General features: G+C 44.3%; 2 protein-coding genes across 5 annotated transcripts in view; one reads left to right on the top strand and one right to left on the bottom strand.

Moving 5' to 3' along the window:
• Positions 1-1,274: 1,274 nt before the first annotated feature.
• On the bottom strand, positions 1,275-10,421 carry LOC143694391 (uncharacterized). Its single transcript, XM_077180559.1, has 5 exons — positions 10,418-10,421; positions 9,480-9,808; positions 7,587-7,665; positions 5,562-5,587; positions 1,275-3,616 (listed from the first exon to the last, which is right to left on the bottom strand). Exons 1-5 carry the CDS (start codon positions 10,419-10,421, stop codon positions 3,371-3,373), a joined length of 684 nt encoding a protein of 227 aa, XP_077036674.1. The 3' UTR covers positions 1,275-3,370.
• Positions 9,108-26,769, top strand: part of MEIS2 (Meis homeobox 2) — a 174,108-nt gene continuing 156,446 nt past the window's right edge. For 2 of the 4 annotated variants that reach the window (XM_054634026.2, XM_054634024.2), the window contains exons 1-8: positions 9,114-9,248; positions 10,277-10,564; positions 11,574-11,806; positions 13,434-13,575; positions 14,090-14,140; positions 14,917-14,967; positions 15,871-16,020; positions 26,182-26,296. In XM_054634026.2, coding sequence (XP_054490001.1) covers positions 10,553-10,564; positions 11,574-11,806; positions 13,434-13,575; positions 14,090-14,140; positions 14,917-14,967; positions 15,871-16,020; positions 26,182-26,296 — 754 coding nt within the window. In that variant the 5' untranslated portion in view covers positions 9,114-9,248; positions 10,277-10,552. Of the gene's footprint in view, positions 9,249-10,276; positions 10,565-10,952; positions 11,055-11,573; positions 11,807-13,433; positions 13,576-14,089; positions 14,141-14,916; positions 14,968-15,870; positions 16,021-26,181; positions 26,297-26,769 lie in introns of those variants that run through there. The other 2 variants (XM_077180374.1, XM_054634025.2) reach the window with 2 other exon arrangements.

The following is a 26,769-nucleotide window of genomic DNA, read 5'->3' on the forward strand; positions in this document are numbered from 1 at the left end:
GCTGCAGGGCGGCCGCCTGCCCTTGGCTGCAGAGCGGGGAAACCACGGCTGGTGGTCCCAGCAAAGACAAAAAAAGGGGGAACTGTCCCGGGAGACGGGCTCTTTGCTGTGCACATTCCTAAGAAGGAGAACGAGGCAGAAGGCGGGAAGGCCGCACATTTCGGGTTGAGCTAGCGGGAAAACGCGCGGAATTGCCAGCGCCAAGGCGGTGCGGGGGGATGCTGGCCGCCGCCTTTGTGCCGGGGCGCGTCTTCCCGGGGCGGCGGCGGGGGCTGCGCGGGGCGGGCGCGGCGCGGAGCGGGCCCGGAGCAGCGCCGCGCCCGCGGAGCCCCGCGCAGCCCGCAGCGGCCCGGGCGGCTCCCCGGGGAGCCGGGAAACCCCGCCGCGAACTCTTCGGACGTGAAAGCGGCGCGGAGCGGGGCCGGCTGCTTTGCTGAAAACAGGCACACGTATATTGAGTTTGTCAGGGATCATAAAATGCGAATTGATTATTCAAACAGCCATTGATTATAAAAGAATGCTTACTGCAGCAATGGGAAAGGTTAAAAGGAAATTGACCCTCTGCGTACGTGACATAAAGTCATTAGGTAAATGAGATATTCATACGGGGTGTAATCAAGGTCATGCTAATTTTATTTGCGGTATTCGACTCAAATCTCGAGCTTCGTTTGGGGACAGCAAATTGTCCCCGAGGGAAATGAACCGCCAGGTAGACCACAGGTGCCGTAAAAAAAAATCCCAAAAAACCCCAGGTAAATAAAAGCCGAGTAGGGAAGTAAATTGCCCCGAAGCCCCTTGTCCGAGGTGGGCGCGAACCCCAGGCCAGCCCCAGCCCCAGCCCTGGTGCGGCAGCGGGGGCCGGGGCCGGGGCCGGCGCCCGAGGAGCGGCGCGCAGGGTCGGGGCTCCCCGCAGGGCTCTTCTCACCTCGCTGCTCCCGGGTCCCCTCCGACCAGGGAAAGCTGGGAGTGCGAGCAGTGTCAAAGATCCTCGCCTCTCCCAGACAGGATGAGAACTTGTAAAAAAATTAGATTTATTTATGCACATATTTATCCCCTCTAATTATAGAAATTAATCCTCTTACTTATGACTAAAAGGTAACGTCTAAGGCGTCCCTTTGATGTTTAACAGCGTCATTTGTGGCTAACATTCCAACTGATTAAGGAATAATTGTTGTTAAATGCTTTACAAGTGGATAGTGTTTAATTGAGAGGCATTCATAATTTTACGGCTTACCACAAAATGAAACGTAATTAAAAACGCAGAAACTTCCAACTGATTTTGTTCCAATTATGTTTATTGTTCAGACTAATTACTGCACAAGACGGGGTACTTTTCCCCATGTCTAAATGGCACACGCTTTCCAAGTACACCCTCGCAGGTTTTTCTTTTCCAGGTACAGGCTTGGGACGGCTTTCTGCAGCCTCCGCTCTCCCCACCCCCCCTCCCCATTATAATTAAATGCTCCAGCCTTTTCTTCTCTCCCCCATGCAACACCTTGGGATGTGAGAAAGTGATGGCAGCTTTCTTCCCTCGGAGCTCGAAGTAATTGTAGAAGGGCTGATGAATTTCTTGAAGAAACACTTGCCACACACTGAGGAAACCATCTCCTAGCAGGATTTTACAAACCAAAGTAAACAAAGCACCCCAGGGGCGATTTCCTCCTTTTGCGCAGCGTACTTCTCAATTTACCTCAGAAGGGATCACAATCACACACGAGAGTTACAACAGAAATCATACTTGGTTTGGGAAACATATTCTGTACAAGAAGCAGAGAAATTGAAAGTGTTCAAAGGAAGGGACAGTCATTAAAATACCTGCCAGGCGCGCTGCCATTCCCTTAACTAACCTTCCTTCTTTCCCGTGAACTCAGAAATCTCTTCAGCATCTATTTAAACACAGATATCCCGGGGGGAAGGCGGGGGGGGGGGGGGTGGTTTGCGGGAAGGGGGAAGGGGAAAGAAACCAACCCACATACCCCTCAGGTCCATCTCACCAACACCTTTAAACACACTCATCCTCGGAAAGGGGTGGGAGGTAAAGTTACTTGCCTAATTTCATTTCATTGTTGTATCGAAGAGTTTATTGTGCAAATGGACTTATTTATTTATTCCTGAGTTTCTCTATCCCTCAGCTGGGCTCTTGGAGAAAATTAGAGAGTTGCCTGAGATCATGCTAATAAAAAATCACTGCTTGCAGTTAAAGGGAATAATCACATCGATCAGACCCTGATAAAATAGGGGCAGGGGGCATCAAATGCCCAACACTGCTTACAGTTTGTTTTTTTCCTTTGGGCTCCAAACCGTTAGGAAAGGATCACACATTTATTGCTCCTTTTGTATTTATTGCTCCTTTTGTCTCCTTCTTTCTAGCAGGATTCAAACCCCTGCGCGTGTGTGCGTGGTTCGGGGGGTTGTTGCTCTCTTTGGGAAGGTTGTGGCATTCACAGGTGTGCTTTGGCTCATCGCTGTAACCCTGTACAATTTCCCAATTCTCCTGGAGGGTTTAATCTAGGTGTGAGAGTAGGAAAGTGTTTAAATTCTACTAGGGAAATAAGCGGGGCTGGGGGAGGGAGGGGGAACGGGGGAGGAATTCCCTCTTTTGGCGAGTCAGAAATAGCCCAAGCTTTCCAAACGGATGTTAAAATTGGACATAATGGAGCAACACCTCCTTTTTTTTTTTTCTTTTTTTTTCTCCTTTCCTTTTTCTCCTTTTTTTTTTTTCCCCTCTTCAGGTATGAGTCTTGAATCCTTTCATTAAACTGACACAGATTTCCAGAGATGGAGAAAAGGAGGGGTATCTGAGGTGGACATTTTATGTAAATGAGCAAATCCGAAATGTATTACAAATCCACTGTAATAAAACTGACAGTTTTGACAGTATTGACAACATAAATATATGTTGGAACACAGCACTTTCAGACACTTAACCGATGAAGCAATAAAAAGATTCGACTACAATATTTCAAATAATCGACATTGATGTTTTGATACATCATTTTTATACCTCGAATCGATCTATCACTCTATGACCGGTCAATTTTAAGTAAAAATCTGCTGCAATTATTTACGCTATTGCCAATGACGACCTAATAACTGTTTTCAATTAATTATAGCAAAACTAAGCATTATGAGGACTAACCGGCCACATATTCCATTGTATGGCATTTCTTGTATGGAGAGCAAACACATATATGTGTATTGCATTCTCTTTGTGGGATCAAAAGAAAGACATACAAAGACGATCACAATCTTGAGGGGGGTGGTGGTGGGAATAAAAAGCAACCTCTTTTCGGGAACACACCGCCGGCTCTCACCATGTACTTCTAGGAAACACGCTATAATATTTTGTCAGCTCTCTCTCTGTGCAATACTAAACCGGGCTCTCAGGATTTTTTTTTCCTTTTCTCTTTGGGCTCTGCACTGAATCCCACTTCAAACAATGGCCCGAGCAGGTCTTGAAAAAAAAAAAAAAAGGAAATTCGTGCTTCGACTGATTGCCTGTGTGTTGTGAGAGTCTCCGGATCATTTCAAAAGAGGTAGCAGTATATTGTTCTCTCTGGACCGAGAACTCCAGTGTAAAAATGAGAGCGCTCCTCTTCTGGAGTTTTATAGGCAGCTGGAGAACAAAAGGGGATATTTTGAGTGAGCTAGAGCAGAGCTCTGAGCAGAGTTTGAAGCCTTTGCGGATTCTCTGATATCACCCTAAAGCCATTTACTTTGCCCTAACTGTCCTTTTGGTTACCATGTTATAATGGAAAGATTAAATTTTTTTCATACTTCAGGATTCTTCGAACAATTGCAAACTAGATTTTTGACTACCCAGTGCAAACAGTATTAGTGGGAAACCCTGACAGGTTTGTGGTTGTTTTCTTTTTTTCTTTCTTTTTTTTTCCTTTCTGGTGGAAATACACGACTACTGTTTATGGTCTCCACTTTTACAAACATCCCACTTTTACAAACATTGCAGCCTAAATAACATAATTTTTTAAAAAAATTTAAAAAATCCCATCTCTTCCCTAACTTTAGCGCTTCGCACCCACCCGCGTGACATAAGCCGCACAAACGCGAAGGGGTTCATCTCTCTGCCCCTTCCCACGGCGGGTTTGGCCCTCCAGGGATGGAACCCGGGACTGGGCCTCGCCAGCCTCCCGCGGGAGCCGCTGAGCTCCGCGGCGGGAGCGAGCCCCGTGCCCGGCCCCGGCGGCTCGGGCTGGGGCTGGAGCCCCGCCAGATAGCGCTAGAGGGCCGCTGATGGATGGCAGCGCCGCCGGGGCAGCGCCGCGCTCGGCCCCGGGCAGCGGGGCACACCGCGCTCCGCACGGCAGCGCCAGCCCGGATCGGCCCTGGCTCCTGCGGGGTCGGGGTTTTCCCCCTAAAAAAAAAAAAAAAAAAAAAGAAAAAGAAAAAGGAGGAGGGGTGGGACAAGGAGTAAAAAGCGAAGTAACAGGTAAGTAAATGAACCTCCTCCTAATCCAGCTCCCAAAGATCTCAGTCATACCACAGTCGAGGTCAAGAAAAGTTCACCGTGATGGGCTACCATTGACTTTCAGGACAAGAAAGATTTTCGACAAATACGTTACTGAAAAGCGAAGTACACCGCTGGCAGCCCGGGGGATCAGGGTGAGGAGCTAAATGAACCCAGTGATCTGCAGGAGCTAAAACGTGCATGATTTCACAGGGGCACCCGAGATGGGACCTCGAAAGTCTTGCAGCTGCGGGAAGTCGGAGGCGAATCAAAGAGTGCTGAGACGAATAAAAAGTGACTGAAGTTGTAAAAAACAACCGTAAGGGCAAAGGAGAGTGTGGTAAAGAGCGGGTTTGGGGGTAGGAATTTAACTGTGGCACAATCCTGATTATAAAAAGAAAAAAGTACTATTTAAACTCCACGCTTCATCTTGCAAGCAAAACAAAAAGTAAAATTCACGTGAATTTCACTACGGTGTCACGGTGGTGTCCCGCGTCCATATTTTATCAGGCAGATTGCTTTCTTCATTTATTATGACACATTGCCTAGAATGATAGTTCGAGATAAAAAGCCAGTTCGAATATGCTAAATTTTTCGCTGTGTTCCATGATATCCTTGACCCGTCTAAGAGGAGTTTTGCTTTCAAATGCAGTCTACGTGTTACCGAACACAATGGCATCCTCCAAAATACTTGAACTCAGCACACAAACAAACAAACATTGAATAAAGTTACAAACAAGATTAAGGTTCAAGTTATTTGTCCCTGTAGCAAGGCGTCAATTGTCCTAACAGATGTAGGGACGTTAAGAGGATTTAAACCATGCGAATTTAATAAACCAGATTAGCAATAGGTGCTTTCCACAAGTGCTAAGAACCGGAAAGTAAATCTAGCCTAAATTACCCATCGGACCGGAGGATCACCTACAAGGAGAGCTCAAAATTTCCTACAGGGTACAATAGGATTTCGTGCAAGCATGGCTTGTTTCCCCCTAAAAATTTTCTATTTGCATTAAATCTTGTGATAGGAGCACACGCGCGTGCAAAACAGCGGTTTAAGGTCTCCGGTGGGATTTATTCTTGAAATCTGAAATATTACCTGTTGTGCCATCCGCTTTTGCAAGGCTGTGGAAAAAGAGAGAGAGAGAGGGAGGGAGGGAGAGATGTAACGAGCAAGCAAGAGAGGCATGTCTCAAAGCCAGCAAAGGACTAAGATGCCACACTTCGGGAAGGCTGATTGAAAACAGACTCTTCTTAACTTTTAGAGGATTTTCTCTCTCGCTCCCTCCGAGGGCTAAGAAGCCGATTTGGGAGTTTGAAGGGAATAGGTTTCAGCATCCATATTTGTTCTGGTGCACTTGTAAAATGCGATTTGAAGAGGATCTTTAGCCCTCTGATTGTCTTTGTATTGTTTTTCTTGAAACGGATCTTTTGCCCTTAATGAATCCCCACACAGCTGGACAGCTCCTGCTCGGACACTGAGAGCGCTAACCCCAAACTGACCCCAATTTGACACCACAAGATGAAATTTTACCGCCTGTTAAAACCATTTCCAGCCTCGGCAAAAGGAGCTGGCGGTTGACTGAGATGCACTTCCATACCGGACACCTCATTTCTCTTTGGACTTTTGAGCCGATCTATCAAAAAAAAAAAAAAAAAAAAAAAAGAAAAGAAAAGAAAAAAAAGAAAAAACCCCAGGCACCACCCCGACTCGTATCTATCCCACACTTTTCCTGAAAACAGCCCTCGCTCTGAAAGTGATGCAGGAGAAATGGAAATTAGCCATTTTAATTTTCCCGAATTACTTTTTTTTTAAAAAAAGAAATGTCACTAGTTGAGGGGGGGGGGGGGTTAAATAAAAAAATCACCTCAGTATGTGAAAGCCCTCACCCTCTGCATGCACGTATCCCATTTTCCTCCGAGTTCCCAACAGCATCTTTGTTAATACATGAGTACATTCACTTAAGGGCGCTAAATTGAGATCCCTTTTTAATGGCTAAACTGTAGCGCTTTATAAACCACCTTCTCTGTGTGCTTTAATCCACTGGGATAGTGATGAGGAAAAAGGCTTCGCTCTTTTCACGTGCAAAAAAAAAAAAGACATAGGAGGAACATGAAAGATCTTCATTTACTATATGAAATTTCACTTTCTATCAAGTTAAAATAATTTTTAAAAGTTGGTCCCTGTCCCAGATTACAAACATGCACAGCAGGGCAAGACAATGCAGGGGGTTAATTAGTTTAGGAGGGGGAAAAAAATTAAACAATTGAAAGGAGCAGCACTGAACACTGCACAAGTCTTTGGCTGCTTTTTTTCAGCTTTGCTTTTAGTCTGTTTTCTCAGAATTTCTTAGTCAGGGCAGCTGAGATCTATAGAGACTTCTGTGAAAAATAGAATTAGCAAAAAAAAAAAAAGTGGTATAAAATTATATTCTAAGCAATAAAATAATTTCTTCTGTGGGAGCCAAGTAATTTAACTTTTTTTGAGAAGAAAATTGATGAACTTCTCTTACAGCCTGAGGTCTAAAAAAATGCATGGAGCCTTAAATGTAGCCAGATTACTTTTGCACAGACAGTTTATAAGGAAAGACCTCTTCTTTGGTGATACTGAAACTATTTCAAAAGAGGCACATTTGTGTATCTCAAGAGACAAGGCTCTGGGTTTGCACTGCCACGGTTAAAAAACAAGCTTGGAAGCTACAAATATTTGAACCACGTCTTCTAAGCTGGCTGCATCACAAGCAAATGATTCCATGCAAGTTGAGAAATCTGGCATCTTTGGGGCACGGGGCGGGGGGGGGGGGGGGGGAAGGGAGGGGGAAGAAAGAAGGGAAAAAAAAACCCAAATAGCATTCACCGATGACTAGATCTCTTAAAAAAAAATCTGCTAGAAAACTACAGCTGTAAAAGTAGGAAAGGATTTGCATAACCTACTGCTCTGTAGGTCTCCGCGCACCCAAAGGATTAGCCAAGCATTCATTACCATGAATATCTTGAATTACGTTACCGATTTATACGACAGAGTATAAAATACTGCACAAGAAGACTGGCTTTTTCCCTGTGAAATGAATTGACTTAACCACTGCTTGAAAGAGATCTACATACTAAGGGCTCTTCTACTCACCTCTCTTTACAGTCCCGTGAAAGTCAGTCACAGCAATTCGGTTGCTCTTAGGACTAGCTTTAATCTTGGAGGAGATCCTCTAGGAAAAAGAAAACCCCGTGTCTGCTCTCCGGCTTCTGGCGGGTTTTAAGCAGGATGCAACTCTGGCTATAAGTAGGAGACGGACTTTTCTCCGTATTCCCTTCATATTTGTAAATACAGCCCTGCTCTGCAGGGCTTGGCGCTAGCGGAACATGCAGGAATGCCCACTGGCGTTTGTCAGCTCTCCACACTATCTTTCTTTATACGTGAGGGCTGATTTCCCGCAGACATCATTGTTATGATGGCTCATTTAATCAAACTGTTTAATTGCTCCGGTAATCACTATCATCATCACAGGTACTCAATCATTCATCATTTTGGAGGGGTTTATTGACCTCTGGAGCTCATTCCCTTCGCCTATTAAAATCAGGCCAAATATCTATAACTACCCCTTGAGTCATTTTCTAAAAGTTAAAAAAAAAAAAAAAAAACCAAACTCTGAAAAGCATCGTCATCACCACGAAAAGCAAAGCAAACCAAACTCTAACGGAATAATATATTTTCTGCCGTGTATTTTCAAAAGCCATCTATGTACGAGGCCACATTCACAAACGGGTACATAATCATTGATAAATTCCACTATTAACGGGATAGTCTGTTTTAGATTTTATGTGCAGGGGACCGTGAACGAGGGTGGGGGGTTGGGGAGGACAAAACTGCAGCAATCGATAGTTTGACCATCGCTCCTCCCCTAAACTTCAAGCATCCCCCATGATTGATGATCCCGGGTAGCTTTGGTAATTGACTGCTCTGAGGTAAGGCATGGTGTAGCTTCAGCGAAGTGATTGGGCGAGAGAAACGCACCAAAATTAACGCGCGCGCGTGTGTGTGTGTGTGTGCCTGTGTGTTCGGAAAAGTTCATTCGGTACTCAGCGGTGGGGGGGGGGGGGATGCATCATCTCACTTAATTTGCTAAATAACCCCACTGTAATTAGCACTACCATTAGAAGGTATTACCGAGCTAATACTCCAGCATACATTCCACAAGCGCAACGTCGATAAACGGTAAAGTCCAGCAACACACACACGTAAATACTGCGCTCGCCGCCGGATCCGCTCAAAACGAACACGCAAACAGAAATCTACATAACATCTGGATCTCTCCTACAAAAGACTGAGCAAGACTTTGTTTTTAAGCCCTTTACAAAGCCTGGCAGCCTAATCGCAAAACTAAAAGGGATTTCCCCCTCTTCCCTCCGCCTCTCCCCGCCCCCCCTCCCCTTCAAGACATCCAGAGCGTGTTTGATAGCAGCGATCACTTAATGAAGAGCGGTGCCCAACGCGGTTTGCACGAGGCGCTCTCTCCATGCCCCGGAAAATTCATTAATTTTTAGCGGAGCACAATGAGCGCTCCGGGGGCAGCGGCGCGGCCGGCGTTGCGGCGCGCCGGCGGGGCCGGGCGCGCGGGCCCGGAGCAGCCTCCCCGCGCCCGGGGCCGCACCGGCTCCGCGCGCCCCCCCCGCGCGCTGTAGCTCCCGGTGCCCGGGGCTCGCGCACCGCGCGCGGCAGCGGCCGGAGCCGCCGACCCGAGCCAGCGGCCCCGCGCGCCGCCAGACGCCCCACGCCGCGGGTAATCGGAAGGTATTTGGTTGCTCAAATAATCTAGCGCAAACCGACCCGGGGCCGGGCTTCTACCGCACTTTTCTTCTCGCTCTCTGCAGTTTCCCCTGCCTCTCCCCCCTCTCGCACACACGCACTCTCCCTGTCCTTCCTCCCCTGCCTCCCTCCCTCGCTCCCTCCCTCCCTCCTCCCTCCCTCGCTCCCTCCCTCCCTCCCTCTCGCTCGCACGCTCGCTCGCTCGCTCCTTCCTACACGCCGTGCTTCGCTCGGGGCAGGGGCTGCTGCGCGGCTCCCCCCGCGCGGCGCCGCGGCCGCCCCGCCGCCGCGCTGCGCATCCCCGGCGCTCCGCCGGCTGGGGCGCCCCGCCGCCCCGCGCCCGCGCCCGCCGCCGCGCCCCGCCGCTCCCCGCCGCCGCCGCTCCCCGCCGCCGCTCCCCGCCGCCGCCGCCGCCGCGCTGCAGGACTGGCTATGGCCACCACTACTTCCGGGTTCCGTCACTTCATTCTCCCGCCGATCAGCGCCGCAAAACTGAGCCTCTTCTATAAGGCAGCCGGCAGCCAACCTGCCAACACTTACTGACACTCACTCATCCCAGGGAGTGAGGGAGAGAGGGAGACAAAATACCTGCCGGGAGGAAAAAAAAAAAAAAAAAGGAGAGAGGGGGAAGTCCGGGCTTTGCAAACTATTCAATTTTTCTTCGCATCTTTCCCCACCCCCCTTCACAAGTACTTTGAAAAAAACAAAACAAAACCAAAACCAACAACCCTATAAGCGATCCTAAAAGGCAAAACCCGAGCACGGAGTTACTGGAAGAAGAAACCGGGGTTAAAAAGATTCCTCCTCTCTTCTTCATCATCATCAACCATCATTCATTCACTACCTTGACATTCCCTGGCTTTGATTGACAGCTGGAGTGGCAAAAAGCCATGAGACACGACAGTTTGGTTACATGTGGGTTGCTGACGGGCCGATCGTAACCTTCAGTTTGGGGGCTTGACAAATTTTTTTTTTTTTTTTTTTTTTTTTTTTTTTTTTTTTTTTTTGCGTAGAGAAAGAAAAAAAGAAAAAGAGAGACAGAAAAAGGAAAGAGAAAGAGACAGAAAAAAAGAAGAAAACAGAAACTCATCGTGGTTCTTGACTGTTTTTTATATATTGTTGTTGTTATTGTTGTTGTTATTACTATTATTTACCCATATTGGAGGATAGGAGAAGTCTATAAGTGGGTTGCAAAAAAAAAGGAATCTTCTTCACTCTAAATCACTTTCTTTGCTGGACTGGGATATTAAATATACGACACATCCAGGAGTTTATTGGAGCGCAGACTGATGGCGCAAAGGGTAGGTTTAAATCTCCAACACTTACCTATATATAAATCCTCTCTTAAGAGGGGCCTGTCCGATTTGCTCTCCTCTGTTGCTGATGATGATGGCGGCCACTATTAAAAAATAGCAGCAAAAATTATTCGCTGGCTTTTTGTGTGTGTGCATGAGTGTCTCTCTGTGTGTGTCTCTCTGCAATTGTTCCACGCTTTTTTCCTCTCTAGCTTTTTCCCCAGCAGCGCGAATTCCCTGCTCTCTGCCTGCTCAGTAGCACGGGTTTCACAGGGGAAAGCTTGCTGCTGCTGCTGCTGCTGCCGCCGCCGCTACTGCTGCTGCATAGCAAAGGCTAAGAAATACATATGTGTGTCTGTGTATATACGAATGTATATATATGTATACACATATAGCTGCTTTTTTTTTTTTTTTTTTTTTTTTTTTTTTTTTTTTTTTTTTGTGTGTCTCTGGCTGTGACAAGGACAAGGGGAATTGCCACTAAATAATGTTTCTGGTAACTTTCAGATTATTTCCCCCTTTATCTACCTCCCTCCTCCCGATACACCTTACCTTTCCTCTCTCCTTCCTAGTGTTGATTTATTTATTTAGTTGGTTTTGATTCTGCTTGTTTATTTTTTTTTCTTCTTTTCTAATGCCGAGTAACTCTAGTTTCTCTCCTCCGTTTCCTTCCTTTTCATCCCTGTTTCCTTGTTAGGGCTTCTCCTGCCTGTGCTGAAGAGGACCATCTTCCCCCGCACACTCAGACAGGCAAACACACTTTCTCCTTTTACCTCTTCTCGCACCCCCACTCCTCCTTCAGCCCCTCCAGCCCCTGCTCCCAGTCCCAGTTGATTTCATTTTGAGCATTTCTCTCTCTGTTGTGGCTGTTCTTGTTTTGTTTTGCTCTGTTTGTGTCTGTCCGGGTGCTTTACTCTCTTCTGACTTTTGTTGTTGTTGTTTGTTTGTTTTTTTATTCCCCTCTCTCTTCTCCTCTTTCTTTTTCTTTCTTCTCTTCCGGCCCGCTTTTTGACAGTACGATGAGCTGCCCCACTACGGCGGGATGGACGGAGTAGGGGTGCCGGCGTCCATGTACGGGGACCCCCACGCCCCCCGGCCGATCCCCCCGGTGCACCACCTCAACCATGGGCCGCCGCTCCACGCCGGACAGCACTACGGCGCCCACGCCCCGCACCCCAATGTCATGCCGGCCAGCATGGGCTCCGCTGTCAACGACGCCCTGAAACGGGACAAGGATGCGATCTACGGGTAGGTGCCGCCGGGCCGCCCGGCGCCAGGGCCCGGCCCCGCAGCGCGGATGCCCGCGGAGCGGCCGGGGCAGGAGCGGGAGCGGGAGCGGGAGCGGGGCGGGCAGCGGGAGCTCCCGCGGGGCCGCGGCGGCAGCGGCCAGCCGGGCCCCGGAGCGGAGTGGGGCGGGGGGAGCCCGGAGAGTCCGGAGAGAAGGCGGCGGCAGGGCAGCCCCCGGCAGCCCGCTCGGGAGGGAGACCCGCGCGGTGGCACTGCCGTGGCCCGCGATCTCGGGACAAGGGCGATTTCGGGACGAGGGCGATCCCAGCCTGACTCGGCTGAGGTGCCAGCACCCACGAGAAATGGGTGCTGGAAAACAGACCTCTTGGGGACAGAAGCTGGGTTGGAGAGAGGTGGTGTTGCCTTGTCCTTCCATTTTTCTTTTTTTATTTATTCGGTTTTTTCCTCTTTTGTGTTTTTTGGGGGGGAGTTCTTTTCTTACGCCTGGGGTTTTTTTAAATTTCTTGGAAAGGCCCCACTTAGGAGTTAGAGACTCTTATTGCTCTGGATTTTAGTTGGAGAAGTGTTGTTCTGGTGTTCTCTGTGCCATAATACCACTCTTCCAACTTTGTAAATAAAGAGCTATTCACATCGCGGAAGGTAGTAAAAATAAAAGGGATTCACTTCTTGCAAACAGCTCTTCCCAGTGACAGAAGACATAAATACATTGGGGGCAATGAGCTAAATTTTCTATTTTAGAAAGAAAGAAAGAGGGGAAAAAGAAACCCATACCCAAGGGTTTCTCAAGCCTGCACCAGGGCTTTGCTTGGAGGGAATGACACCGATTCCCTTCAGTGCCCTTTGGAAAAAATACTAACTGAACCTAAAAGGAGAGCTAGTAACATCTATGACAGAGTGTGGGGTCTTGATCAGACACCAAAGGGGAAAAGAAACAAATGCATGCTTACTACTTAGCACGCAGATAATTTTTTTTTCTGACTACACCAACTATGGGAAAATATTTCGCGAAGTGCTCTCTTCCTCCACCCCCTCCCCAGCTCACTTATCTGGACAGATGGTATTTTACTTGGGTGTGCTTCCTAAGCCAGGAAACTTCACCACATTTTTGTTAGCAGGCCCCTTGAAAAATAAAATTACGTATTAAGTAGTTTGCAGTTTGCCTAGCTGTACTCTCGTTTTAGGTCATAGCTGGAGGGTAGGGATAGGATCTTCCAGGTTTTGCGGTATTTTAAGCTGTGGCAAAAGTGTAACATTCTCAGCTGAGCTGCTGCTGAGCACGTTCGGTGCCTTGTGCGTTTAGAGAGGTCACTTTTGTCCTCGTCGGTGAGGACTGCACGGGGAATGTGGCTCGGGCATTGCAATTTCAAAATTTAAAAAAAAAAAACCAAACCCAAACAAACAAAGCAACAACAGCCAGCTCACCACCAAAACCAGTATTTTTATTTCAAAGTCTGGTTCTCCACTGCTCTGCCCGGGGCATTAGTGCGAGACTGAAGAGTGTGGCTGTGTCCGTGTGTCCGTGTCCGTATGTCCGTGCATTAAAGAAAAAAAATACTTGTTGATTACAGCTCTTCTTTCCCCCTCTCCCCCACCCCCTCCCCTCTCTTTGTGTGCCACCGCCCGGTAGGCACCCGTTGTTCCCCCTCTTAGCTCTGGTCTTTGAGAAGTGCGAGCTGGCGACCTGCACGCCCCGGGAGCCCGGCGTGGCCGGCGGGGACGTCTGCTCCTCCGACTCCTTCAACGAGGACATCGCCGTCTTCGCTAAACAGGTCCGGCACCTCTCCCCCCGCCCCCGACCCTCACCAGCGCTCCCGCCGCCCCCTCAGCGCCTCGCCCCGCACGGCCGGGCGCTGGCAGGGGCAGCCCCCCTTTCCCCCCGCGCCCCTCTCCGGCGGGCGGGGGTGCGCCCTGGTGGCCCGGCCGGCCCTGACCTCCCCCCCTGCCGGCAGCCCCTCCACGCGGCCGGGCTGGGACTGCCGGGCCTTGCCCTCCTGCCCTGGTGATAGGGAAAGGTAGCTGTGGCCGAGTTTTGGAGGCAGAGGGAGCGGGCGGGGAAGCAGGCAAGGGACCCGCAGGAGAAGGCTCCTGTGGGAGCGGCGGTCGGCTCAGTGCCGGACCGGCAGGAGCGGAGCGGGCTTCTCTCCGCAGCCCGGTGACCCGGAGCGTTCAGCCGGATTTTGGTACCGGCCGGTTTTGTCAAAGGCACTTTCCCCTTTCGGGCGATCCGGTTACGGGAGTAAAGACAGCAGCTGTAGTTCACGCCGCTTTTCCTTCTTCTTGCAGGTCCGCGCCGAAAAGCCACTTTTTTCGTCAAATCCAGAGTTGGACAATTTGGTAAGGCCTGCTCCCTCTTCCACTGCACTCCCTCTCGCCCTTCCCGACCCCTCCGCCCGCTGCTGGCAGGCGCCCTCCTCCGCCCCGGAGCGGGCCGAGCGGCGCGGCCGGGCAGCGGCTGCCGGGCCGGGCACCGGGTGCGCCGGCGTGGAAGCGGGGCGCCCGCCGGTCGGCAAGTTGCCGTCAAGGGGCTTCAAAGAGCTTTATTCTTAGAGCCAGTCAGAGCAAAGTCTCAAGCCCCAATGCATTGCAAAGCTGAGTTTGAAAGCCACGGGAAGCTAAAAGTGAAGGAAGTAACTGCTTAAGAGGAGAGAGCTGGAGATTTCTAATGTAATTCTTTTGCTAATGTGAACGATTTCAATATTCAAAGTGCCTAAATCCGCTTGTAAAGAAGATGCCAAACTATTCAAACACACATTCACCCCCCTTTCTCCTGCGGGCGGGGATGGGGGTGGGAGCGTGTGTTTGACTTCTCTGCGAACCCTCAGGGATGAGGGCCGGGGTGCTGAGAGGGGAACGAGGAGAGGAAGAGGTTTTCTCCAAGATCGCGGTAATAAAGCGCTAATCACCGCTCCTGGAATAAATATGATAAAAATCAAGTGTTTAGGTTAAAGTTGATCAAAATTGTTAAAGCGTGACCAATGAGCTAAAATCCTGTATAATGACCGCGCGCCCTGACAATCCCCTTCTCCCCCTTTCCCACTCGGGCTCGCGGCTCTGCCCAGCCCCTGTGCTCCTGTCTCCCACGTAACCCCCTGCTCAAAACTTTCTTGCAGATGATCCAAGCAATACAAGTACTAAGGTTTCATCTTTTGGAATTAGAAAAGGTAAGAGCCAAGGAGGTGGGCGGGGGGCACGCCATTCCCTGCCCCCTCTCCCCTCGCCCGCTGCCCCCCCAGCTCCCTTCCTCCCGACTGTTTGGGCTGACTTGTAAACACGGCCAGAGAAGATAGGGGTAATGCATTGTGACACCGTAACCTGTGCCATCAGAGCATGTGACACCCGACAGACATGCCCAGACCGTTTTTTCCCCTTTTTGTGTGTGTGTGTGTAATTTCAATATTTACTAATATTAAATATTAAACCCCTTTAATCCTTCTTACTCCTTTCCTCAGTAGAAGCTCTTTTTCCCTCTCAGAAATATTATATTTAACAAACAGAAATGAAACCATTCGTTCTCCTCTCCGGCTCTGGCAGGCACATTAACCCCAAGCAAGGACTAAATGTTTGGAAGAGGCAGGGGCCCCTGCAGGCGTGGGCAGGGGCTGTGCCCTGGGACAAGAATGGCTCTTCCCACAACCTCAGCAAGTAGCTTCATTTTACTGCTCCCGGCCATTTAGACCTTTTTTTAGCCCCGGTTTAAACTGATCCCGTCCCAAGTGACTAGTTGTACCTGTCTGGGTTGTGCATGCTCCGGAGATACCACCTGGGTCCAGCTCCCAGTGTTCCGATGTTATCACCAAATCCGATTTTCTTCAGCACTCAAGTCCGAGCCCACTATCTCTCTCTCTAACTTGTTGCTGCAGCAAGTCTCAAGAGAATAATATGTGCTGCAACAATTTCTCTATTGTTTCCTTGCCTTCAACTATTGTCCCCCTTAATTAGAGTTACTTAGAGTTACTTGTGGAGTAGATCAGAGGGTTGAACTTGTTACCAAAAAAAAAAAACAAAAGCGCCGAAACACGATATTTAGCCATTATTGATTCTATTATTCTTGTTATTCTTTTCAGGTTCATGAATTGTGTGATAATTTCTGCCATCGGTACATTAGTTGTTTGAAAGGAAAAATGCCAATAGACCTCGTTATTGATGAAAGGGATGGCAGCTCCAAATCAGACCATGAAGAACTCTCAGGATCTTCCACAAATTTAGCCGATCATGTAAGTCCTTCTGTTTTCTTTATGACATTTTTTAAAGTTTTTAACCTGCTTAGAAGACCTTTTCTGGATTTCCTTGCTTTGCTGCTGTTGTCTGTTAGTTTTGCTACTACCTTAACCTCCTGCAAGCTTGAATCCCATCTTCAAACTTTCTTCCCTTCCGCTTTGCAAAGTTGTAGAAATGCAAAAGACTCCTTCAGTTTTCATCTGTAAAGCATCGAGTTTGCAATGGTTTGTAAAGTTTCCTAGTCTGGGCGGCTTGGAGAGCTAGCAAACTGTTGGTTTGATGTGGGGATCAGTGCTTTCTCCTGTTCTTTGCCAACTTTGTAATCAATGCATCAATGTAAGGAAACACAGACAAGAAAGTTAGGAAGAAAGTTTGCTGATTTGCTTCCCCCTCCCCTCTCATAGAGATGACAAGTGATGAGAATTATTGGCAATACTACACTACATTAAAAAAAGGGGTTAGCACATTAGAGTTTCCAATGCTTTTGCTTTATAGCAACTTATTGTCAGAATATGGACTTATTGCCAAACGCCTGAAGCATCTTCATAATAAAAGACAGTAACCTTGATGAAGCAATTATTAACAATGTATTACAGAAAGTTGGAGAGAATGATGATTGAGTAACCGTAGGTTAGCAGTTGATTTTAACACTTTAGGAGTTGGTGAATTAGTGTAATGTGTGTAGTACTGAACATTGGTGTGCATGAAAGGAGAGTGCCTTTGTTTTTTCTGAGTTTTGGAGTGGCTCCTCTGATCCTTCAAAAGATGTAGATGCAGAGAGACTTGGGGATGTGGAGGGAAAGATTGCAGCTGGTACAGCAGAAAAGGAAAGGAATAGCTCTGGTTAAAAAGGGTGGGTGTGAATTCCACTTTATTTATAGGAACGCATCCCTGGGGGGCAAAGGGGTTTATACAGTTTTAGATTCAATTGAACTAATAATCTAAATGATAGAGTCTAATATTTTAGCGGTTGAAATATTAATTTAACACCCGGTGTGAAGTTAACCATGCTTTCTGCACAGGCGCCTGCCTTTATTTCCCAGTGTGTTAAGAGTAGCTGGAAGCCCAGGGAGAATGAGCTTTCTAGGAGCTTTTGTTTCCTTTGAAAACATGTTGTTTTTGTGTGTATTTGGTAATTACATTAGACCTGGACTGAAGCTGAATTGGGAAATAAAATAATAATAAATTCTTCTGAATGTCCCCCTTCTGGCGTGGCTTAGTTATGGGAAATATTTTTGGACCCAAGCCTTAGCTTTCATTTTCTCATTTGTATTCAGTAAACATTGCATGACAAGGTTTCTGCTGGTTTCTGTTTTAAATCTATTATTTTGAGAGAAAAAAAAGTACGCAGGTCTTCCTTAAAGTTTATCTGCTTATCAGCTAACTCAGACGTAGGTAATAAACTCCATGAGGCATGACACAATTTCAAAAATATTTGTTTCATGGCATTTTACAACCTTAAATTCGTGGGCATAAGTATTCTGGGAGAGCACTAGAAAAGAAATTGAAATGAGTGGCAACCTGAGAGATAGTGAGTCACTGTGTAAAATTTAGAGAAACGGAAAAAAAAAAATACATGTTTCTCCAGTACAGTTTCTTTACAAGAGTGTGTTTCAAGTGGAAGTGTAGAAATGGAGCATGCTTATGTTTATATTGAAGAGATTAGATAAACTAGCCTGTTTAGGGTTCTGGCAGATGGCAAATGCTCAAGCCAATTTGCAGTGCTCCATTATAATATTTAAATTCACACACAATGATAGGACAGGAGTGGAGGGGGTTAGCATTTTGATAATTTGGTAACTATTATCTTCCTTAAGAAGAATCTCCTCTTGCTTTTGTGGCCCCAAAAACAAACTCAAATAAATATGACAACCCATTTGTCTTGCACCCGTTAGGGTTTACCACTTCATTGGGTATTATAATTTAAAGCCTTTTACTTCCTGGAGATTTGAGCTATAACATTTTTACTTTAGCCCCCTGCTATTTGTTTTGAAAGGAAGCAATAATTTGTGCAACCAGAACACCAACTGGGAAATGAAGAGTTGTATCACATAGTTACATTTTATTCATGCGTTTTGGGAAATGTGTCTCCTTATTGGATTTTTTTTTTCTTTGTATATTAGCTTGTTTTCCTGACAAAACTTTAACACCTTTTTATAGCTTAGTCAAACTACCGTGTTTTATATTTGCACTGTACAATGTTCCAGCAGAAAGAAATGCATCTTTATTCACAGAAAAGGAAAAGCTTTAAAAAAATGGCTAATATAAACATGCAAGTCTATTAAAAAATGAGCTATCATTTCTGAGCATCTACCTGAAAATGTAGCAGTTCAAGCATGCAAATTTGTCCAATTTGGCTCTCCAGGTTTATTTTTTTTTCATTTGCCTTGATATGCATATTTAATATATAGCCTTAGGCTAGATCTCATTTGGTGAAAGTTGGTGTAGGGGTGATGATGAGCCACTTCAGAAGGACAGAGACAGCATGTTGTTTCCTCTGTTTTATGTATTGGCCCACTATTCTGATCTGCGGGTCTTCCCCTCATGGTTTTATTTGCACATGAAATACTAGGAGCATTTCAACTGATTGGCTATGAATAATGATAGCCCAAAAGAAGTGTAGGTTAATTTGTTGTGTGCCAAGGTTTCTCTTGTGGAGGTGACAGTTTGTGACAGCTGTTTGACACCCCAAAAATCCATACCCCTCTATTGTTATTAAGTGGTGTAAAGCTACCCTGTGTGTGTTTAATGTGAATGTGAGGGGTGATAGTAGTGGCAGAGCTGAATTAGGAACTAAGGCAACTCTCAGCTTTATTGTTTTTCTAGACCTTAAAACTGGCATGAAGGAAAGTAACCAAAAGAATTGCAGGATTAGCCAATATTTACCATAACACTTTAAATGGGGTACTCAAATATTGCATGCTTCCCCTTTCAAAATCTACTGCACTGCTATTTAAATAACTTAACTGGAAACCAAACCCAAAAACAACAAAGGAATGAACTCTTCAGAGATACACCTGTGCCGAAAAAAAGGAAACAGCTGAAAGTTGTTGTGCTGTACATGTTTGGTAATAAATGTGTTTATTAAATTTTATTTTAGTGCGCTATTAACTGTTATGTAATATAGTTAGTGTAAAGGGTCCAGGGACTTGGTAGATCAAACAGAGTAGTGCTGGCCACAAGAAGCTGAAACTTTTGTTATTACTCTGCTGTGTTTAGTAAATATAACAGCCCATAATTAGTGTTTGAATTTTTAACACCCTCGTTTTTTTTTATTGCTCTGAGGTATTAGCTGTAGATGGGAAGAAGGTAATTACAGCTATGCCCTGACTGAACCAGATTAGTTAGGGGGGAAAAAAGATAAGAAAAGAGAAAAAAAAAAAGCCTTTGCAGCTGCAGTTCAAGTTCGGTTTCCCAGCACAGACAATTTATTATTGTTCAACTAAACATACCAGGCACTATCCTGAATTCTGTATTCAGCCTAACATGTCTGATGAGATTGTTTGCAGATCTTTTTTTTCATATTTCGAGCTATTCAAATTTGAAAAACATGATGCTCACAAAATTTGGAGATTTTAAACTTTTTTTGAACATATTATAAGATTTTTTACTTAAATTACACTTCTTTTGTAGCTGGCCTCACCTGGTGTGATACAATTCTTCCTTTAGCACAAACCTGTTTTGAAGCCCAGTAATTCTCCCACAGAAATTTATGGCTGTCCTTCCACTGGCTTTTGTGGGAACAGTCTTTTCGATATTTGTTCATATGTTTTTGTAGCTCAGAGGTAATAACATACAGATCATAATTCCTAAAATATCATTAAAACAGACAGAAATATACATACATGTCTTTTATAAAAAAAGACTCTTGACAGATTAGAAATCCAACATCTTAGCTGTAGAAGAGAAAGATTAGTCTGAATATTAAAACTTTCAGCTCTCACATGAGGAAATACTTTATTTTGTACTTTTGGATATCCAGACAATTTAACATTTCTTTAATATTTCTCCTCAAAGAATGGTCTGTGCAAATTCCTGACATTTTGCAGATTAGAAAAAATAAAAATAGTGTAGTACATACCTGTTCCAGTAATATAATTAAATCTTCAGGTAAGATTTCACTGAGTAGTGAAGAAGCAACTGGGGGCCTGATGCTAAGTCTGCAGGTATGCCACACTTTTGTGGACTTCAGTGGGAGTTTTGAGAAACACCAGATTAGACCCCAAAGGTGCCCTTTCTGTCTGTAGTGTCAGAAGGAAAACTAAGTAGCTAAGTGCAACAATAATAAGGCAAACTTAGAATGTTCCTTAGGACATTGCTGTAGGCCCTTTCTTTCTTTTTTTTTGTAGTGCCTTCCAAAGGGGCAAAGAACATCAGGAATTTTCCAAGACTGTAGTTAGTGTTGTGCATTCCTGCTTTTTGTTGGGCCAAGGTGCACTTCTGTCAACAGCTGAAGTCTCAAATTTGAGTGTTTTAACTTTAAACTCTGTTCTCTCAAACTGAACCAATAATGTTTTTCAGTATCTATTTGATAACTGTGATCCCTTTTGGTTTGAGTTGTCTATCAGTCTAGATGAAGTGTAGCCACACAGAATGACATAGGAGGACAATTAAAAAACCCAACACCCCCCTGATTTTTCAAGTCTCAGTTCCTTGGTGACAGGTGGATTACATGTCTGATTTCAATCTTAATTAGAAAATACAAAACACGCAGCTTTTTAGAAAGCTGCCATGTTCTAGGAGACTCAAAAATTGCTCCTGATGCTTTCTTCAAATGCAAAATCAAGGGACAAGAATTAAAACTTGTACATATATACAAAATATCTGATAGATTGCTGGGCGTTATTTTTTGTTTCAATTGTGTAACTATAGCACAAAAAAAAGTAATCCTCTTAAATATGCATCTTTTGGAAAATAAACCTGAGTGATACCAGGAGTAGTCTTTTTTAGAAAACATACATATTATGTCAAATTAGAGCTTTTCATGTCTTTTTGTCTTATTGAAAGTTCCTTTAAACAGTAAGTTTATTATTAAATGCACTCGGCGTGGTGTCTGAGGTACCACCCTGGACTTTACACACACCACACACAGACACAGATACGCTCACGGGAACCTGTGTGCATGCGTGCGATGGATTTCCGTGTCCTGCGTGGTCTGCAACAGTTCCATATATGGCTGTACCTCGATACACATCTTTGGGGTATCAGTCATATCAGCCATTCCTACATGTGTTATATGTGTTGCTTGTAAGAACAAGGTGAGCAGGATTTGGATTGTGTTTGGGGAGGATAATGCCGTCGGTATCAAGTAGTTCAGTTCAGTTTTGTAAAACTGAAAAATAGCTGAAACTGTATAGCTGGGGAAAAAAACCCCTGAGAAACTGGTAGAATTTATTTACCAGACCTTTGAGTCGAACCATGTTTAGAAACAATAAGCTTTATAGCCATTGTAATTTCTTTTATAAAAACAAGTTGTGTTTTGTTTGTTCTTTTAAGATTAATGATTTTTTCAATTTCATCTGATAAAATTATGTTGGGGCCTGATCCTGTCAGAGTTGTAAACTTGAAACTTCAGTTAAAATATGTGAGTCAAATCCTGCTTAGCTCACTCACATGGGTATCAGCTGGCCTGATTGATTTTACTTCCTAGTTATAAATAAGAAGCAGATTCCTTATGGTTAATTGAGTCTTTAATATCACCATAAAAAGCAGTATGAGATCAGAATCAACCCTAGCAGGACTACATACACTCACAAGAAGCTAGCCAGACTTTGCCCAGCAGATATTTTGGACATACAAAGTAAGAATTGCAATTTGTCAGAAGCTTATCCTATATCAAATTTCTCTGTTACAACATCTCTGTTCAAGAAATCCTGTAGTAGTTAAAAACTCTTATGGTTTCCAGCAGATTTTCAGCATCAACAAAAGAGAAATGCGTCAGATTGGCTTTGTATGCCTTTTGTCCTTTCTGATGCTCTTTTCTAGATTTAGCAAAATTCAATGGTGGTGCTAAATCAATTTTTTTTTTTACTTTCAAGGGAAAAAACACTGGTAAAATTGTGTTTTCTAGGGAAGGCCGTGTGTGTAAATGAGAAACAGAGGATAGCAGTGGAGTGATCTCCTGTGGCCCTGCTAGTACAAGCTTTCCCCATATTGTCTCCTGCTTTTATATTAATTACAACTTGCATTATCAGCTGTGAGTCTGTAGCCCAGCAAATAGAAAATACTGCCCCTGGAGACATAGCTTCTTGTATCTATTTTCCATCTCCTTCTATTGTGCTCTACTCAGTATTCACTGCTTTTCTCCTAGTAACACTGCTCTTTAACACAATTAGGTAAGAGCAAGAGGAGTACCATATTTGGCTCCCAATTATTAGAACTACTGGGAATAGATACATGTGTGCTGTTCACTTTCTATGATAGCTGGCATTAGTTTAGGTCATACATGTGTGAAATTTTTATAGTGTGTGCACGTACACAAAATAGACCATTCTGTTTTGGCAGATATCTCTACAGTGTGTTTCTGCAAAGTATATTACTAAACTTGCAAGAAGAAATGAGAAGTCATGCTAGCAGTTTGTGTAATTTATCTAAAGCTATATGTTTTGTTTCTTTGTTTTCTTATTTTTTAAAAATTTTTTTCAGTGTGATAAGTCAATACAAATTTTATTGAAACTAACATAAAATTGCAACTAATATTAGTGGGTTTTAGACTAGGATCACTTCAGGTACTTCAGCTATACAGATGAAGTTTTCCAGTGAAGCACACTTTAAAGGTGTCATTTGGTTGTTTTTTAGGGGTTTTTAGTTTGTTTGGGGTTTTTTTTGTTTGTTTGTTTGTTTTTTGTTGGGGTTTTTTTTGGGTGAAGGTGTGCATGAAATAAATACTTACGATTAGTCATTTGGCCAAGAATATTTTTTGAGGGATGTGAGGTTGGAAATTGTCTAGGAGAGAAAAAGATCAATTCACTGACTCGTGCAAGGATCTTAGTCCAAACCAAAAGGATGCTGCCTTTTTATGAGTCTGTAAGCTCCACCCCTAAAATTTTTTGTCATTTTTTATGATATTAAAGTCTAGCTATTTCTCTCCCTTTCAAATTCCTTTAATATTTTTCTGTTGCATTTAGTAAATACCTTATCTTATATTTTCTGTCCTCCAACAAAACTCTGCCAAACAGCTCCCTCAAGAATACTGTGTCACAAGAAATACATTGAATTTTCAATCAATACAGTGTGTCTTTCTCAAACCAGATCTACAAACTGAGGTCAAGAACAACTCAGCCTGGTAGAGACAGCAAGTGTTTTCAGCTGTGGGAAGTCTCATTCAGTGATCCTTTACAAATTTTTACAACTTTGAAACAGAAAGGCTGGTCTAGATTTTGAAATATTGTATGATAGGTTTTGGATGACATTCACCTTAAAACATAGCTGAGCAGTTACCAGTTAATTATTGTAACTTTCTACATGTGATAAGGAGCTCCAGCTGCAGCCAGCACAAGAGAGCCTGCAGTACACAAAATTAGCATAATTCACTGTGTTCCATGAAAAGTTTAGCCTAGGTGAACATGTTGCAATTACTATGTTTTCTAAAAGAAGGTTCCAGCATGATGTTGTTGGAGGGCTAAACTCATGCTATGCTATTGTTTCTTTTCTTTTTCATGTATTTCTTCTAGCTCTTTATCTGATTACCATCCGGCAAACAGCTGACGCTAAGAGGCTGCAGAGGGCTGAAGAGCTCCTGTCTGCTGTTTGCCTTCAGCTTGAAGCTATTTGAGTGGCTTCCTAAGTCAGAGATAAAAAGAGAAGCTCATAGGCACAACTGTGTTTTAATCCAGGCTGTAAAGAAACTTGCACAGTTTTTGCCTTTTATTTCCATCTGAACTTTTTGCTAACCTTATTTTCAAGTTTTTTTTGTTCTTTTAATAACACCTGGGCTGCTTGAACTTTCAAGATTTCTCATCTTTTTTTTGTTTTTCTCTCCACCTGACTCTGAAATATGATGGTAAAATGTGGGGGGTTTATTTGTTTTTCTTGTTTTGTTTTGCTGTTTGTTTTTTTTTTAATGAAACGGTGGGGAATAACAGTATTATTTAGAGAAGATTAACACAATAACCTCAATGAATATAAAAGAGTACTGTTTAGTTGCAGTTTTTTCCTGCAGTTCTGTGTGAGGAAAAGTAGTTCAGTCTTATAGGTTCTGGAGGGGCTGGTGATTTTGTGCTGTAAGTGTTCTTGTGCTGCATACTGTGCTGACAGGTTAGGCAAATTTCAGATCCTGACCTGTCTTCTGATTTTACTCGTGTCTTCCTGTCATGGAACCGCATACGTGGGTGTATGTGTGTTTCTGTCCATGTAAGGTGAAGGGGATTTGGATCCTTCTTACCCTTTGGTCACCTGAGACTTTCCTGGGAACCTTTTGAAGTCATGGGCTCTTTCCTTTGTCTCTGCTGTGATCCAGGTCAGGCCCGTCAGATTTATGTTGCTGGGTATTGTAGCAAGCCTTTCCTTGGCAGTTCTATCCTGTGTTGCTGTACAGCATGTGGTACTAATCAGTGCTAGAAGATTACTTTGAGATGTTTCAATATAGATTTTGGGACTTGGTCCCAATCACACTTACACTGTATTTTACAATGGGTAAATCAGTTGATTATGTTGAACTTACTCCTACTACACATTGATGTAGATGAGGTCAGAATCGGTCCTGCTCAAAGAATTTATCCAACTTGTCACTTACTGCTTTCAGCTTCTCCTCATGCTTTAATAGTCTAGTGTTATTTCACAATGTAGATTTAAACCACAATCAAAACTAAGCAGCCTAAGAAAGCAATTTTTTTTTGAGGGAAGATTTGTTTTTTGTTCGGTTGTTAGATTGTTATAATGTGCTTGATTTAAATTGTCGCATGCAGGTGACAAGTAATGCAGGTCCAACCCCTACTCTGATCTGTTTCATGTGTTCTTGCTCTCCTTTTCTGCCAGAGGAAATTCCATCTCTTGCCTGCCTTCATGTGGTGCTGATAAAGCTCTTCCTGTACAGTAGAATTCCTGTTTTCCTTTAAGCAACAGCAGGGTATTGGGAATGATCAGGAAAGGGGAGGAGGACAGGAGGAGAATACACTCAACAAAGTAGCACTAAACTGTAACATTAAGTTTTCCTCACTTATCCTTTTAAATAGCAGCTCCTCTCTCCAGGAAAGCCAATACCCAATAAATTAGAAAGCATACATGAGTTATGTGACTTAAGTACAGTACTTCAGCTCTTACTTAGCCAAGTTTTGCGAACTTTGTAAGTCTGCCTTCTGCATTCCCTTTTGTAGTGTTTTATGCATAGTAATGCAGAAAGAATTGCATGAAAATCATTATACATGTTATTTTATATAATCACCTGGTGGTTGTTCTTGACAATTCTTGTAAGTGAACTGTTAGAGTGATAAATCCAGAAAAGTCTCTTGAAATGTGTCAAATCAAGGTGGTAGCTGGGGGTTAGGAAGCATCTCTCCTGGTATATAATGTCTTTCAGAGAAAATCTCTTTTTTCCCTTCACAACTTTGATTTTGTTGGAAGTTTTTCCAGCATTTAAATGGGTGACAGAGAGGTTGGGGAGTGAGGACACACTCCTCTCCCATGCGTGTTCTCCTGTACTTCTTGAAAAAATTTCCCTCCTCTTCTCCCCTCACTGTCTGGAAAAACAAAGTGTGGGGAGATAGTTTGCATGCCAACTATCCTGATCCTAATGAGAACACCTAGTATCATAAACTATGTAGGTAGATACCCTTCCCTCCTCTGCCTCCCCTCCACCCCCCCCCCTACTACCCTGTAGAGCTCCTTAAGAAACTAAACTTACGGGTTTTTTGTTCTGTCCTGAAATATTGTTTTCCAGTACTATTCAAACAATTAAATCCAGAAAAGTCTGTGGAAAGTTTAAAAAAGAAAAAAAAATCTGTCCTGTGTTTTAACAAGTAAATCTTTGTATCTCCTCTGCTTGCCTTTGCTGAAGAATTATTACGCTGTGCAAACAGTATAGGTGTTTGGCACATTTCACAAATGCTAATGTGTATACTTTCCTCCCCTTCCTCCTCTCTTCTCCTGGTTTGCTTTCTGTTCTTCATTTGCTATTGGAATGGGAACTGTGGAAAAATTCCTTGGCACTCTGACACCAGAATCCTTCATCTTGGAGAGACCACGATGATGCAACCTCAACGCACTCGGCAGGCACACCAGGGCCCTCCAGCGGGGGCCACGCTTCCCAGAGTGGAGACAACAGCAGCGAGCAAGGTAAAAGGTCAAACTTTTTCTCTCCACAAAGTAGGCATGACTAAAATAACTCCAGCTTTTTTCATTATATCAGTACATCTGCCTTAGAGTAAACATGGAGTGGCAGACTTGCAGTGTAATCAGCTGTAAGTTAGGGAGACGGTATTTCCTTTTCCTAACCCACTTAGCTGCATTTTATTATTATTTCAAAGCGAAATATCTAATCTTCAAACAAGCTTTGTAATAACAATTGATTAGTTCTGCCAATTCCTTTACAAATTTGGTTATCTACAGTTTATTTTTGTGTGGTGTAAGTAAATATAATGACAGACATATTCTCCAGCTGCGGTGCAGTTGTTTGGGTTGGGTTAAAGAAGGAGAGTTTAACCTGCAGTTTTATATGAGAGAGAGACTTCTATGTGAAGTTATGAAGCTGCTAAATTATATAAAGTAGAAGCAAACCCTGAATTAGACAGAAAAAATGTTTCTTGAGA

The sequence above is a fragment of the Agelaius phoeniceus genome, chromosome 6 (assembly GCF_051311805.1).
Source record: "Agelaius phoeniceus isolate bAgePho1 chromosome 6, bAgePho1.hap1, whole genome shotgun sequence".
NCBI lineage: Eukaryota > Metazoa > Chordata > Aves > Passeriformes > Icteridae > Agelaius > Agelaius phoeniceus.

Excerpts from the sequence above, each read along its gene's own strand:
- LOC143694391 (XM_077180559.1), bottom strand. Across the intron at positions 7,666-9,479 it reads CCCCGAGCGAAGCACGGCGT|AGGATCTCCTCCAAGATTAA; the intron begins GTAGGAAGGAGC and ends TCTTTTTCCTAG. Across the intron at positions 5,588-7,586 it reads TCACGGGACTGTAAAGAGAG|CCTTGCAAAAGCGGATGGCA; the intron begins GTGAGTAGAAGA and ends CTTTTTCCACAG.